At 42.8% G+C, this 15,003-nt stretch overlaps 1 protein-coding gene across 1 annotated transcript in view; it reads right to left on the bottom strand.

The window, feature by feature from the left end:
• The window catches only part of LOC143935913 (integrin alpha-IIb-like), a 129,685-nt gene that overhangs the window by 68,310 nt on the left and 46,372 nt on the right, over window positions 1-15,003 (bottom strand). The window contains exons 6-8 of the mRNA XM_077460103.1: window positions 11,935-11,980; window positions 10,490-10,603; window positions 7,405-7,449 (exon numbers count right to left, since the gene is read on the bottom strand). Of these exons, the coding sequence (XP_077316229.1) occupies window positions 7,405-7,449; window positions 10,490-10,603; window positions 11,935-11,980 (205 nt within the window). The remainder of the gene's footprint in view (window positions 1-7,404; window positions 7,450-10,489; window positions 10,604-11,934; window positions 11,981-15,003) is intronic.

The following is a 15,003-nucleotide window of genomic DNA, read 5'->3' as shown; positions in this document are numbered from 1 at the left end:
TATATAGGTGGATATAGCGGTGTATACTGGGTTCAGAGCACGCAGACAGCACGCACAATCTCCTACCGCCTACTGCAAGCTCTATTTAAAACGAGCAAGATAGTTAGCTATATAGGTGGATATAGCGGTGTATACTGGGTTCAGAGTACGCAGACAGCATGCACAATCTCCTAACACTGACTGAAAGCTCTATTTAAAACGAGCAAGATAGTTAGCTATATAGGTGGATATAGCGGTGTATACTGCGTTCAGAGCACGCAGACAGCACGCACAATCTCCTAACACTGACTGCAAGCTCTATTTAAAACGAGCAAGATAGTTAGCTATATAGGTGGCTATAGCGGTGTATACTGCGTTCAGAGCACGCAGACAGCACGCACAATCTCCTAACACTGACTGCAAGCTCTATTATAAAAGATCTATATATCGCTAGCTATATAGGTGAATGTAGTGAAATACTGCGGTCAGGGCATGCAGACAACAACCACTACAGAAGAGCAAGAACGAAAAATCAGCCGATAACGATCGGTGTATACTGTGTTGAAGGTACACAGAACACCCACTAACTGCTACAGACGCCAACACACTACACAAGGCCGCCGCGCTGGCGGCCTTATATAGTGTGGGGCGTGTACTACACAGCCTGAGCTATGACTGGCCACACGAAGCTCATCCCTACTCTTCGCCTTGTTCCTTCGATCTTCTCAAACATTATCTTTCTCTAGTGATCTCTCTTCTTCTGACAGTGTGACCAAAATATGTTAGTCGTAACGTCATAATTTGGGCTTCTTGTGACATAGTCGGTTTGATCTCTTCCAAAATCAATGTACCGGTATTAGTTTTACATGCTGTCCACGGCACACATAAAATCCTTCCTAGGCACCAATGCTCAAATGATTTGATCTTCTTTCTATCCTATTTCAGTCATGTCCAGCTTTCACAACCGTAACTGGCAGGTAAGAAAATTAGTGCATAGACAAGTCTGATCTTCGTTTAGAGTCTAATTTGTTTGCATTTTAATACTTTGTCGAGAGTCTTCATTGTGTAGCTACAGACCGGCGGGGATAGCTCTTCCTGCTAATTCGTCCTTTACTCGATCAGAGAGGCCATGTAAAAAGGTTTCGACCAGGGCCTCATTGTTCCAGCTCAATTCTGCTGTAAGGATACAGAACTGAAGTGCATATTGGCCCACTGAACAAGATTCTTGGCGAAGGCATAAAAGGGCACTAGCCGCAGAAGAAACCCGAGCTGGCTCCTCGAAGATGTTACGAAAGAGCTTCAAGAAGTTGGACAGGCTGGAAACCACTGGATCATTTTTCTCCCACAGGGGAGCAGCCCAGGCTAAAGCTTCATTGGAGAGGAGGGAAATTATATAGGCTACCTTTGCATGATCAGACAGAAAGTTTTGAGTCTGGAGCTCAAAATGAATGGTGCATTGGCTGAGGAAGCCCCTGCAGGCCTTGGAGTCCCGAGAGAAACGGGACGGAGCTGGCAGTACTAAAGAATGCGTGGATGCGACTGGTGCGATAGGTGCAGTCGCAGACTGTACTTGAGGCTGCAGATTCGGGGTCCCCAAGGAAGCCTGTAGCTGCTTGAAGCGGGAAGCCAGATCTTGAAGGAATTGCATCACCTGAGTCTGATTAGATTCCTGGGTTTCAAGTCTCCGAACTATGCCCTGCAAAGGATCGACTGCAGGAAGCGGCACGTCAGCCGGGTCCATGGCTGATCAAACTGTCAGGTCACCTAGAGCCCAGGTGACAGATGCACACCGTAGGGCTTAGGAGTGCACCGCAAGGTTGTGGATCCTACGGCTGACTGCTGCGGACAGATATCAAGGTGATAGGAAGGCAGGGCCGCCAGAACACCAAGACAGATCCCACCGGGGTTAGAGCGTAAGATTCCCTGGGGCGCGGAGTCTAAGAGCCAGCAGGTGTTCACCAGAGCCTCGAGTGGTGAGGATGGACTTGGCTGCAACTGGCTCCAGGTCATGACCCCCAGGGTCCCCCAGCTCACACCCACAGTAGGCAACAGGAGGATAGGGATGGTGAGGGACAAAGCCAAGGTCGGGGCCACAAGCAGACAATAGTCGGAGACACGCCAAAAGGTCAGGATCACAGGCAAACAGGGATAGTCAGGACACGCCAAAGTCGGTAACGGAAAACAGTAGACGAGCACACGGCAGGTAACAGGAAGCTAACACACAAAGGTTGATCAGCAGGATTGGCTAGCAGTGCACAGGTTAATATAGAGTAGTCTGATAGGAGCTAGGGTGGAGCCATGCCAGAGGATGGATTATAAAAGCAGTCAGGTGAGGCTCGGCTGGTCTCTAGAAATGAACACATGGAGACAGGTAAGCAGACGAACTCTATTGCATGACCATGACAAGACCTTAGCGACAAGAAAAGTCAAAGGAGCAGGATGGAAAATTTTCCTGAATAAACAAAATTCTTACTGTGAATGTAATCTTTGTTCAGGAAAAATTGTACATATTGTAATGCTCACGTTCAATAAGTCTAGGATTCCATACAAGTACTAGATGTGGACAAAAATTTAAGGGATTTTCAACAAAATTAGTTGGCTCTGACAAGTGATTTTTCAGAATTTCTGTGTGAATGTTCGAACAAATTCCTGCTGGTGTATGGCCAGCTTAAATCTCCAATAGCCTGACTTGCTAATGATGCCATGATATTGAGGCACACATGCTCACGATAGGCTTTAAACATGACATTTATAAGACATTGAAACCAGCATCAAATGAATAACCACATACAATATGAAGGGGGTTCTAATGATATAAAATTCCCAGTGTGCCACATCCCATAGAGACAGGAAAAAGAAGAAAACCCCTAGGAGTGGGATTTTAAGGGCACTAAGAAATCAATGATATAAAATAAAAAATAATTTATTGAAAAAATATGTCATAGACAAAAATACTGAACATGGTCATGAATACCAGAAGAGGATAATATACATCAACTGTAGATACAATATCCTTTATCCGACGTGTTTCAGAGCCGATTGTCGTCTCTTTCATCATGGGTTAACAGGATGTATATAATCTATAAAATTCAAATACAAACAGTCAACATTAAGTTCATTTCTCTAGTCACATACAAATATGAGAGAAACATATGTTCAGAAACTCACATCTGGTTCAGTTGTATATGCATGAAAAATCCCTATTCACATTAAAAACACTGTCACATGAAGTCTCCAGCGACTCTGCCCACTTTGTGCCTGCTTTAAGATAAATATTTGCAACGAAAATGTCCCATTGTAAAAAACTGTTGTTTCTGAAAAAATATGATTGTGAAAAAATGAGGGGATTCTTCCCAACCCAAACAAAGAATTGAAAAAGGGTCTGGAAGAGTCCTTATAGAAAAACTCCAAAAACACTGGGGCCTGAGAGAGGGAAGACCTGGGAAAGAAGCAAATGGACAAATAGATGTATATAAGTACAGAAAAGTACAAAAAAATGCTAAGTCAACAATAGAAAAATGCTGGTGATACCATACCTAGCATAACATCACTATCGGACCGTGATATCAAAGCCTGGGAAGGTTGAAAATCTGCAACTGCTGAAAAAGAACCCAAAAATTTGAAGTATTGCTGCTGTGGAAAGACAGACGGTACACATCCCTGAGTTTATAATGCTCAAAAGGGGCATTAACCTTTTGAAACAGGGAATAACACTAGATAAATAACACTCAGGAGAGGAACGTCATGTTCCATCAGTCAACAAAATGGTAACAAAATGGTAACAGAGGATAAAAAAAAGGTTACTTACTGATGTTAAACTTCAGACATGAAAAGACATCACCGGCTCGTCCTGTCAGTGGCCATATTGTCATTGAGCACGGCCAGGATATATAAAGGCCAGCTGATTTTCCTTTATATATCCTGGCCTTGCTCAATGGCTATATGGCCACTGACAGGACAAGCCGGTGATGTCTTTTCATGTCTGGAGTTTAACACCAGTAAGTAACCTTTTTTTCATCCTCCGTTACCATTTTGTTGACTGATGGAACATGACTGTCCTCTCCTGAGTGCTATTTATCTAGTGTTATTCCCTGCTTCAAGTGGTTTCAATGCCCTTTTTGAACATTATATATATCAACTCAGGGATGTGTACTGTCTGTCTTTCCACAGCAGCAATACTTACTTCACATTTTTGGGTTCCTTTTCAGCAGTTGCTGATTTTCAACCTTCCCAGGCTTTGACATCAGGGTCCAGTAGTGACCATATATGCTAGGTAGGGTATCATCAGCATTTTTTCCATTGTTCACTTAGCATTTTTTTTAACTTTTTTGTACTTACAGTATCTCACAGAAGTGAGTACGCCCCTCACATTTTTGTAAATAATTGATTATTTTTCATGTGACAACACTGAAGAAATCACACTTTTGCTGCAATGTAATGCAAAGCAGTGCACAGCTTGTATTACAGTGTAAATTTCCTGTCCCCTCAAAATAACTCAACATATAGCCATTCATGTCTAAACTTCGGGCAACAAAAGTGAGTACACCCCTAGGTGAAAATGTCCAAATTGGGCCTTAAGTGTCAATATTTTGTGTGGCCACTATTATTTTCCAGCACTGCCTTAACCCTCTTAACCCTCTTGGGCATGGAGTTCACCAGAGCTTCACAGGTTGCCACTGGAGTCCTCTTCCACTCCTCCATGACAACATCGTGGAGCTGGTGGATGTTAGAGACCTTGCGCTCTTCCACCTTCCATTTGAGGATGCCCCACAGATGCTCAATAGGGTTTAGGTCTGCAGAAATGCTTGGCCAGTCCATTGCCTTTATCCTCAGCTTCTTTAGCAAGGCAGTGGTCATCTTGGAGGTGTGTTTGGGGTCGTTATCATGTCGGAATACTGCCCTGCGGCCCAATCTCCTAAGGGAGGGGATCATGCTCTGTTTCAGTATGTCACAATACATGTTGCCATTCATGTTTCCCTCAATGAACTGTAGCTCCCAGTGCTGGCAGCACTTATGCAGCCCCAGGCCATGACACTCCCACCACCATGCTTGACTGTAGGTAAGACACACTTGTCTTTGTACTCCTCACATATTTGCTACCACACACGCTTGACACCATCTGAATCAAATAAGTTTATCTTGGTCTCATCAGACCACAGGACATGGTTCCAGTAATCCATGTCCTTAGTCTGCTTGTCTTCAGCAAACTGTTTGCAGGCTTTCTTGAGCATCATCTTTAGAAGAGGCTTTCTTCTGGGACAACAGTCATACAGACCAATTTGATGCAGTGTGCGGCGTATGGGCTGTGCACTGACAGGCTGACCCCCCCACCCCTTCAACCTCTGCAGCAATGCTGGCAGCACTTATACATCTATTTCCCAAAGACATTCTCTGGATATGACGCTGAGCATGTGCACTCAACATCTTTGGTCAACCATGGTGAGGCCTGTTATGAGTGGAACCCACTCTGTTAAAACACTGTATGGTCTTGGCCACCATGCTGCAACTCAGTTTCAGGGTTTTGGCAATTTTCTTATAGCCTAGGTCAACTCTACGTAGAGCAACAATTCTTTTTTTCAGATCCTCAGAGAGTTCTTTGCCATGAGGTGCCATGTTGAACGTATGAGAGAGTGAGAGCGATTACACCAAATTTAACACACCGGCTCCTCATTCACACCTGAGACCTTCTAACACTAACAAGTCCATGACACCAGGGAGGGAAAATGGCTAATTGGGCCCAATTTGGACATTTTCACTTAGGGATGTACTCACTTTTGTTGCCAGCAGTTTAGACATTAATGGCTGTGTGTTGAGTTATTTTGAGGGGACAGCAAATTTACACTGTTATACAATCTGTACACGCACTACTTTACATTGTAGCAAAGTGTCATTTCTTCAGTGTTGTCACATGAAAAGATATAATAAAATATTTACAAAAATGTGAGGGATGTACTCACTTTTGTGAGATACTGTATATACATCTATTTGTCCATCTGCTTCTTTTCCAGATCTCCCCTCTCTCAGGCCCCGGTGTTCGGGGGGTGGTTTCTATAAGGACTTGTCCAGACCCTTTTTCCAATTCTTTCTTTCGGTTGGGCATAGTCCCATCATTTTATCACAATCATATATTTTTTCAGAAACAACAGTTTACAATGGGGCATTTCCATTGCAAATATTTATCTTAAAGCAGGCACAAAGTGGGCAGAGTCGCTGGAGATTTCACGTGACAGTGTTTTTAATGTGAACATGGATTTTTCATGCCTATACAACTGAACCAGATGTGAGTTGTTGAACATACGTTTCTCTAATATTTGTATGTGACTAGAGAAATGTTTAAACTAAGGCTCTGTTCACACAGGGGCAACCCGACTTACAGCACGACTTTGCAAGGCGATTTGGAGGCGACTTCAGCGCGACTTAAGGTTGCCTCCAGGACAGGCGACTTTGGCTGTAATCATCTCTCTGGGGTTTGCCTGTAAAGTCGCTTCAATATAGCTGGAGATCCGACTTGGAGGCAACTTCCATTGAATTCTATGGGTACAAGTCGCCTAGAAGTTGCCTTGAAGTAGTACAGGAACCTTTTCTGAAGTCGGAGCGACTTCAGTAGTGTACATTAAGACAGTTCTCATTCACTTCAATGGATTTTCTTATGTCCAGTGACTTGAGGTGTGACAAGTCAGATGCCAAGTCGCTGTAGTGTGAACCGACACATACTGTTGACTGTTTGTATTTGAATTTCATAGATTATATACATCTGTTAATCCCTGATGAAAGAGACGACAATCAGCTCTGAAAAGCATTGGATACAGGATATTGTATCTCCAGTTGTTGTATATTATCCTTTTCTAGTATTCATGACCATGTTCAGTATTTTTGTCTATGACATACTTTTTCAATAAATGTTTTATTTTATATCATTGATTTCTATGGTAGTGCCCTTAAAGTCCCACTCCCAGGGGGTTTCTTCTTTTTCCAACCACATACAATATTTACCTTTTCATAGACTTATGTTAATTTAAAGCAAACCTGTTCCACAGTAAAACCCATGAAGCCAACATAGCCAGAATAAACGCAGTCACTCAGAGGTGCCTACACATGCCTTTTTTTTGTATAGTGTCTTCCTCTCTATGGCTTTGGCAACCTCCGGTTCAAAAATCAGAGCCAACGTCCTTCCATTCAATTAATGACTTCTAGAAAGAAATAATTTTAGGGGGGCAGTGTTATAGTTACTGAGTTGTAGGTCAATAGTGTCATATTATGTGCACCAGGTTTAGGGACTCCTGATTTGCATAGAAGGTCATGTATCACTAGGTCTACTGCCTTGATAGGCTTTATTGTGGGACAGATATGGTGTGGACTGTGGAAGATTCTAGTTTTCAAAATATTCTGTTAACATCAATATAGCATCTCTATCCTTTACCCTACCTGGAGAGTCATCCCCCGTAAATTCACCATAAGCAACTGCAAAACCTAAAAGAAATAAATTAATCCAAATTATTAAAAAAAAATATTAAATTTTCAGCATTTAAATTGTTCTTAAAAAGGTTCTCTCCCCATTCCGTCTATCTAAAATCTGTATAAAAAGAGAAGATGTGTGAATGTACTGATTTTTGATCTGCTCCAGTCCAGTCATGTGAACCCGCAGCTCCGACTCTCTTGTGTCAGCGAATAGCTGCTGAAGGTAGAGTGTAGGGAGCACCAACAACAGCTGGGCCATGGGAGCCTGCTGGTAATGTGATGGCTCCTGAAATGGCCAAGAAATCATAAATTGTGCCAGGGTATGTAAACTTATGAGCACAACTGTATACCGTATGCATTATACCTATCTATCCAGCAAGTGGCACTGTAGTGTCTATCTATGGTAATGTAATCAAAGGAAGTGTTATCTTTCTCAGTGTTTGTGTTCTCTTATATTCCTGCTTTCTGTTACATGAAAAGACATGTTCTGAAATTTCTCCATGAAAGTAAAGCGTATTGCTGTATACAAGAAGTGTCCAGTGCATTATTTCAATACTCTGCACGACAAAATTGACCCATTCACGTAAATTGTGCTGCTCTACAAGTGCCCTGCAAGTGCCCTGCAACCATGTGCAAACCATGCTATTGTGGTGCATTAGTGTGGGGTTAAATCAGGTGGTGAGGTGGCATATTGCCTCCGTCAGCCAGAGGGAGAAAGCCAGCAGGCAGTGCTGCAGGGGGATTCATAAGAGTCCCAAGGCAATACAGCTGGCCCTCCTGCTCGGCAGGTACCCGGACCCACCTTTTGAACCGATTGGGTCTGGGCCCTGTACAGGAGGGTCAACTGTACTGCCTTATCACCGGCCCTGAGACAGGGGTTCAGGTGCCATGCAGCCTCATAGGACAGTCAGAGGAGAAGGAAAACTCCTCTTACAAGATAACCAGTGCTCGGCCAAACACTGAAATGCCGCGTACACACGTTCGGACTGTCCGACAACAAATGTTTGATGTGAGCTTGTTGTAATTCCGACCATGTGTAGGCTCCATCGGACATTTGCTGTCGCCAATTCCCAACAACAAAAATTTGAGAGCTGGATCTCAAATTTTCTGACAACAAAATCCGTTCTCGGAAATTACGATCGTGTGTACACAATTCCGACACACAAAATTCCATGCATGCTCGGAATCAAGCAGAAGAGCCGCACTGGCTATTGAACTTCCGTTGAACATCCGTTGGAAATAAATCCAGGATTTTGTTGTCGGAATATCTGATCGTGTGTACGCGGCATTAGAAGTCACAAGACTTCTATATATTGCTGATGAGAAAAGGTATGTGGCAGTTCATATTTACTAAAATAATTGTATTTCCATGTTCTGTGTACTGTGGGAGACCAGATATAGTGAATGCAGGGTCCTGGGTTTAGTTACACTTTAACTGTTAACCTACTGTTACTCTTAGCCCCTGTACACACGGTCGGAGATTTCCAAAACCAAATCCGTCGGATTTTGCCCATCGGATTTTGTCCGTCGGATCTTGTCCAAAACTGTTGCATACACACAGTCGGACAAAGTTGGCGAAAAATCTGATCTTTCAGAACGTGATGACGTAATTTCGTTACGATGGGACTACATTCAGGCTAGTAGCCAATAGCTTTGATGTAGGAATTTGATCTGAGCATGCGTGGCACTTGGTCCGATCAAAATTCTCTACACATGATCGGAGTATGTCCGACTGGCCCAGTTGGTCGGGAAATATTTCCAACATGTTGGAAAATTGGGTCCGAAGGATATTCTGACGGAATCAGTCCGATGCATACCACACACAGTCGGATTATCCGACGACACGGTCCGATAGGACACATTCCGACGGATTCTCCGACCGTGTGTACAAGGGCTAAGAGCCTCCCGTTTCTGTTTCTTTCTAACAATATAAACTTGACAGAGGTTAAAGGGGCGTTCCGGCCGCGTTTTTTTTTTTTTTTTAAGTCAGCAGCTACAAACACTGTAGCTGCTGACTTTTAAAAAGGACACTTACCTGTCCAGTGAGCCCGCTATGTCGGCCCCCCGGAGGCCGATCTGTCCATCAGATCGGCTGTTGGCGCCGCCATCTTAATGAAGGGAAACAGGCAGTGGAGCCTTGCGGCTTCACTGCCCGTTTCCCACTGCACATGCGCGAGTTACGCGGCACTTTGTGAATGGCCCCATTGTTTTCTGGGACACACACATGTCCCAGAAGGTAACGGGGCCGATCGCCGAAGAGGAGGAAGCACCGTGGAATAGGAAGAGGCAGATTAGGAAGACTGCCTAGTAACAGGGGTTTCTGGTAAGTTAAAAATATATATATTTTTTATTTTTTTTAAGAATATAATTTTTTTTATTTTAGGGTGGCCCTCCACTTTAAACCCTTCCCTAGTCTGAAAAAGGTTTGGTTATATGTAGACTACCAGGCTCATTTGCTATAATATGCTATAATAAACTATTATCCAGTGTAATGATACTAGTGCTAATTTACATCTACAGCAGCGATAAAACCAAACACTTGGTTAGTCTCATCAATACTGTAGCTTGGCTGAGATGTCTAAGCCCCCGTACACACGGTCGGACATTCCGACGCATTTTGTCCGAAACTGGTGTTGCATACACACGGTCGGACAAAGTTGTTGCAAAATCCGATCGTTCGGAACGTGATGACGTTATTTCGTTACGACGGGACTACATTCAGGCTAGTAGCCAATAGCTTTGGTCTCGTAATTTGATCTGAGCATGCTTGGCACTTTGTCCGATCGGAATTCTCTACAAACAATTGGACAAAGTCCGATCGGATCATGTTGTCAGAAAATTTTGCATCCAGCTCTCAAATTTTGTTGGTCGGACATTCCGACGGAAAAAGTCTGATGTAGCCCACACATGGTCGGATTATCTGACCACACGGTCCGATCGGACATTTTCTGTCGGAATGTCTGACCGTGTGTACAAGGGCTAAGAGATATATTGCTATAAATGCTGCATAAAACTCTTTATATACCCTATGAACACGCTCAAGTTTTTATACCTTTATAGGCGTTAGACGAATACGAAACTTCCTCTGACATGTAGAGGTCAGAAAATTCTCTTATGGCTGCAGAATTTCTTAGGATACTGGAAAGAGGGATTGTAACGTAGAGTCCTGGATGACAGAAAAAACAATGAGGCACGGACACCAGAATATAATGAAAATGCTTATTGATTGGGTAAACATTTAACCCACTAATTGGGGTTTCTGCTTGAACACCACTATGTCAAAGTTTAAAGCATTAGAGATGCAACTTAAATGTGCTATAAAATCTCTTTATCCTAGAATGTAACTAAATATAGTCATTGCTGCAAAGCCAGATTTACAGGAAACGCCAAAACCAAAAATAACGTTGCCATCTGCTTCAATCAACTTTTACATTTTTATTCGGTTTTTGATAAGATCTTTAGTTTCACACAGTGTCTTTTGCTGGAGGCCAAGAAAAATGCAACAAGTCAAAGAGTGAGGCTGCCTGGCAGCATCCATCAGACACCAAAAACATCAATTTTGGCTGAACATAGCCTTTATTAGACATAAGATGGCCATTGCATGAGAACTTCACAGGCAAGAAGTAGTGGGAAGGTTTTCCTGGTAAAGCAAGTCTAGCCGATGAGCCTTTATTACCCTAATGCATTACAGGCAGTGAATGTTGTCACCTTAGGCCAGGAAGTGGGTTACTGGCAGGATGACAAGGTGAAACTAAAGGAAAAAAGTCTGAGAAAACAAAGTAGGCACCACATCTAAAGAATGGAAAGGTGCAATATGGTACGTTTATGGATTTAGATATGTGCAGTGGGGAAAATAATAATTTGATCCCCTACAGATTTTGTAAGTTTGCCCACTTGCAAAGAAATGAAGGGTCTATCATTTTTATTATATGTGTATTTTAAATGATAGAGACAGAATATAAACCAAAATTCCAGAAAAAATACATCATACAAATGTTATAAATTGAGTTGCAGTTCAGGTGATAAAATAAGTATTTGATCCCCAAGCAAAACACGACTTAGTACTTGGTGGAGAAACCCTTGTTGGCAAGCACATTCATATTCTGTCTTTACCATTTAGAATACACCTATGATAAAAACTATAGACCCTTCATTTCTAGCAGGCGATTCAGTTCGCATTGTGCGCTATACAAGTATTTCATTCATTCATTCATTCATTCTTTGTAAGTGGGCAAACTTAAAAAATCTGCAGGGGATCAAATAATTATTTTCCCCACAGTATATAGAAAAGCACTAGGGTCACAGTTCAAGGTCCTCATGGAACAGAGGCTTGCATATCTATACTATCAGGGGAAAAGCGTATTTTTTTGGTTGCATTATTTATAAAGGTCATTGGCTTATTCTGCGCATTGGCCATTTTATTCTGAGTATGTGGACACTAATAGAAATAAAGAAACCTAAAATGTGCTTTTTATAAAGCTACTGCGGAATACTTACCATCAAAATAATACCCGCCAGGTCCTCCAGCTAGCAAAACACCTTTCTATAAAAAAAAAAGAAGAAAAAGAGAACTTTGTACAGTTGCTTAATCAACAGTAGCTGAAAAAGCTTGAAGTAAACATCCTTTATATGGTTGTGCATAGCTGCCCAAGGGCTTGTGTTGAGAGGTAAATGCAGCATGTTTTCAAAGGCATTCACTTTGAAATACCTCTAAGCCCTTGTACACATGGTCGGACATTCCGACAACAAAATCCATCGGATTTTGTCCGAAACTTGTGTTGCATACACACGGTCAGACAAGGTTGTTGGAAAATCTGATCATACGTAACGTGATGATGTTATTTTGTTAGTAATTTGATCTGAGCAGGCGTGGCACTTTGTCCGATCGGAATTCTCTACACATGATCGGACAAAGTCCGATCGGATCATGTTGTCGGAAAGTTTTATAGCCCAGCTCTAAAACTTTGTCCATCAGATATTCCGACAAAAACAGTCCGATGGAGCCCACACACGGTCGGATTATCCAACAACACGGTCCGATCGGACATTGTCCATCGGAATGTCCGACCGTGTGTACAAGGGCTTAAGCTGGCCACACAACGATCATTTTTTTCATCCTATGGGCTGAACAAAAAACAAACAGATTCCTCTATCCATGCTACACAGTGACAATGGATGGATCTTGTGCTGGGGCTATGTATTTTCACAGCTGGCCCTGTAGGCTGTCAAAATGCCCTGATGGATGCAGCTGCTGACTGACTGGAAATTTACCAGCAGGCTCTATGAAAAAAGTTGATTAAATGATTAACTTTTGTTGAATGAAGCAAAACTGGAAGAATCACCCACTGAGCTAATTTTGGCCAATCCCTAAGAAACCAGGTGGAATTTGCACAGTGTATGATGAGCTTAAGTTTCATCTGGGTTCCTTTACAAATGCATCTAAACCTCATACTGACCTTCATCAAGCTGCCTCTGCATTCCAATTGGCTTGGAATTGGAAGAAAGGTGATTCTGACAGAAAAAAAGACCATGTACATAGGCTTTGCAACTTTTATAGCCCCCCCTCCAGTGTAATGGTCATGCATACAGGGCACACATATAGCTGTGTGTGTAGCAACCATTTTGTTCATGTCTCAGCTCATATCAGCCATGTTGCCATGTGAAGGGCATGGGCACAGTAACCTTTTCCTCTCTTCCCCCTCCTTTCAGTCCATACAATCCACAACCCTGAGCAGCAATGCAGTCCTCTCTTATCAATCTTTCAATACACATCTCAGGGGCTATAAAACTGTCGAGCTTGCCTGCTTGAGGAATGAGAGAGTTAACAGATGTTGGGTCATAAATACTTCAGTTGGAATCCGTACAATACACATATCTACCTCTAGGTAGAGTTATGGAATCATAACTTCTAAAATAACAGTGCAGCCAGAATATAGTCATATATACTTTTCTCAGTTAATGTGTAACCTTTCAAGTCCAGACACCCCTATGTCAGATCATATGGAGAACCACTGGCATCCCTTATCCCTCCAAAGTAAAGTAGACATCTGAAACCTGCCATATTTATATTTCAAAGCAAATTTCACACTGGACAATAATCTGCTGGTTAGAAAAATGTAAACTGTAGATATTCAGAGGTATGACTACTTATAGAAAACTGTATCCTGGACGTGGTCGTAAACGTGGTGACATCCCAGCCACCACCCCTTAGACCAGATGATTGGTCAGATGGTCTCTGTCAACACCCCCCTTGATGTGAAGAAAAGTGGAATGCATCCACATTTGGACAGCGCTCATGTCCCATCAACCAAGGAACATCTGTCAAGTTATGAAAGCCAATAACACCTTGCACTGAACTTGAACTCTGCTAAAATCAAAGACACTACAAGTATTCTTCTTTTCCAACCCTTTTCTTATTTCTCTGTTGTTTTATTGTCTCTTTATTGCTTGTAACACCCCTTTTCTGTTAGTTTTCTTTTTTCTTTTTTTTTTGGACCTTTTCACCTTTTCATTATTAAACCTTATTTTGAAAAGTGTTAACCTTGTCCCTAAGCCTTTAATGCAAACTAAATGAATCTCTGTCTCTTGAAGGGCGCTACTATATACAGTAGATCTCTGAATATACCTGTCTATGGTGACAGTGTGTGTACAGACATTTATTTTTCACAATTGTTCTTGCTAATATTGTGAAGGGTTTATAGGCCCAAAAGTGATCTGGTGGCAGTTTGGAGTTTAAAGGGTTATGTCAGGTCACCTGAGACCAGGTGACAGATGCACTCTGTAGGAATCGGAAGTGCACCGCTAAGATAGTGGACCCTGGGACTGACTGCTGCGGATAGTACCCAGGGAGGTTCAGGAAGCAGGTCTACTGGATCATAACACAGATCCCAGTTGGAGCTAGAGCATAGATTCCCCAGGGCGCGGAGTCTAAGAGCCAGCAGGTGTTCACCAGAGCCTGTAGTGGTGAGGATGGACTGCGCTGCAGTCTGGCTCCAGGTCGCACCCCCTAGGGTCTCACAGGTCACGGTAGACTACAGGAGAAGTAAACAGCAGGCTGGAACAACAAGGATAGTAAAGGGATAAGGCAGAGGTCAGGGCAACTAGCAGACAGGAACAACAGAGTACACGACAAAGGTTCAGGGTCACAGGCAGACAGGGATGGTCGGGGACATGCCAAAAGGTCAGGTCACGAGCAGACAGGAATAATCGAGAACACGCCAAGGTCGGTAACAGAGACAAACGTAGAGCACATGGCAAGCAAGAAACAGGAAGCCAAACACACAGTGAATACACAATGGTTGATCAGCACCGCTGGCTTGCAGTGCGCAGGTTAATATAGAGTTCCCTGATAGGGCCTGGGGTTGAGCCATGCTTAGAGGAGAGGTTATAAAAACCACCAGGTGGAAGTGGCTGGCCTCTTAGTCTGAACACATGAGGTGAGGTAAGCAGACAGAGGAAGATTACTGCATAACCATGACAGGTTAACTGCTTAATTAATTTAATCCAGTGATGATCACTCTCAAGCTGCTGGCACCTAGATTGTGGTCCCACAAGCTCAAAAATCTT

Source organism: Lithobates pipiens, unplaced genomic scaffold (assembly GCF_037356315.1).
Source record: "Lithobates pipiens isolate NorthernLeopardFrog02 unplaced genomic scaffold, aLitPip1_a1.2 Scaffold_28, whole genome shotgun sequence".
NCBI classification, from domain to species: Eukaryota; Metazoa; Chordata; class Amphibia; order Anura; family Ranidae; genus Lithobates; species Lithobates pipiens.
Note: the sequence above shows the minus strand (reverse complement) of the source record. Positions and strands in the feature narration are given on the sequence as shown.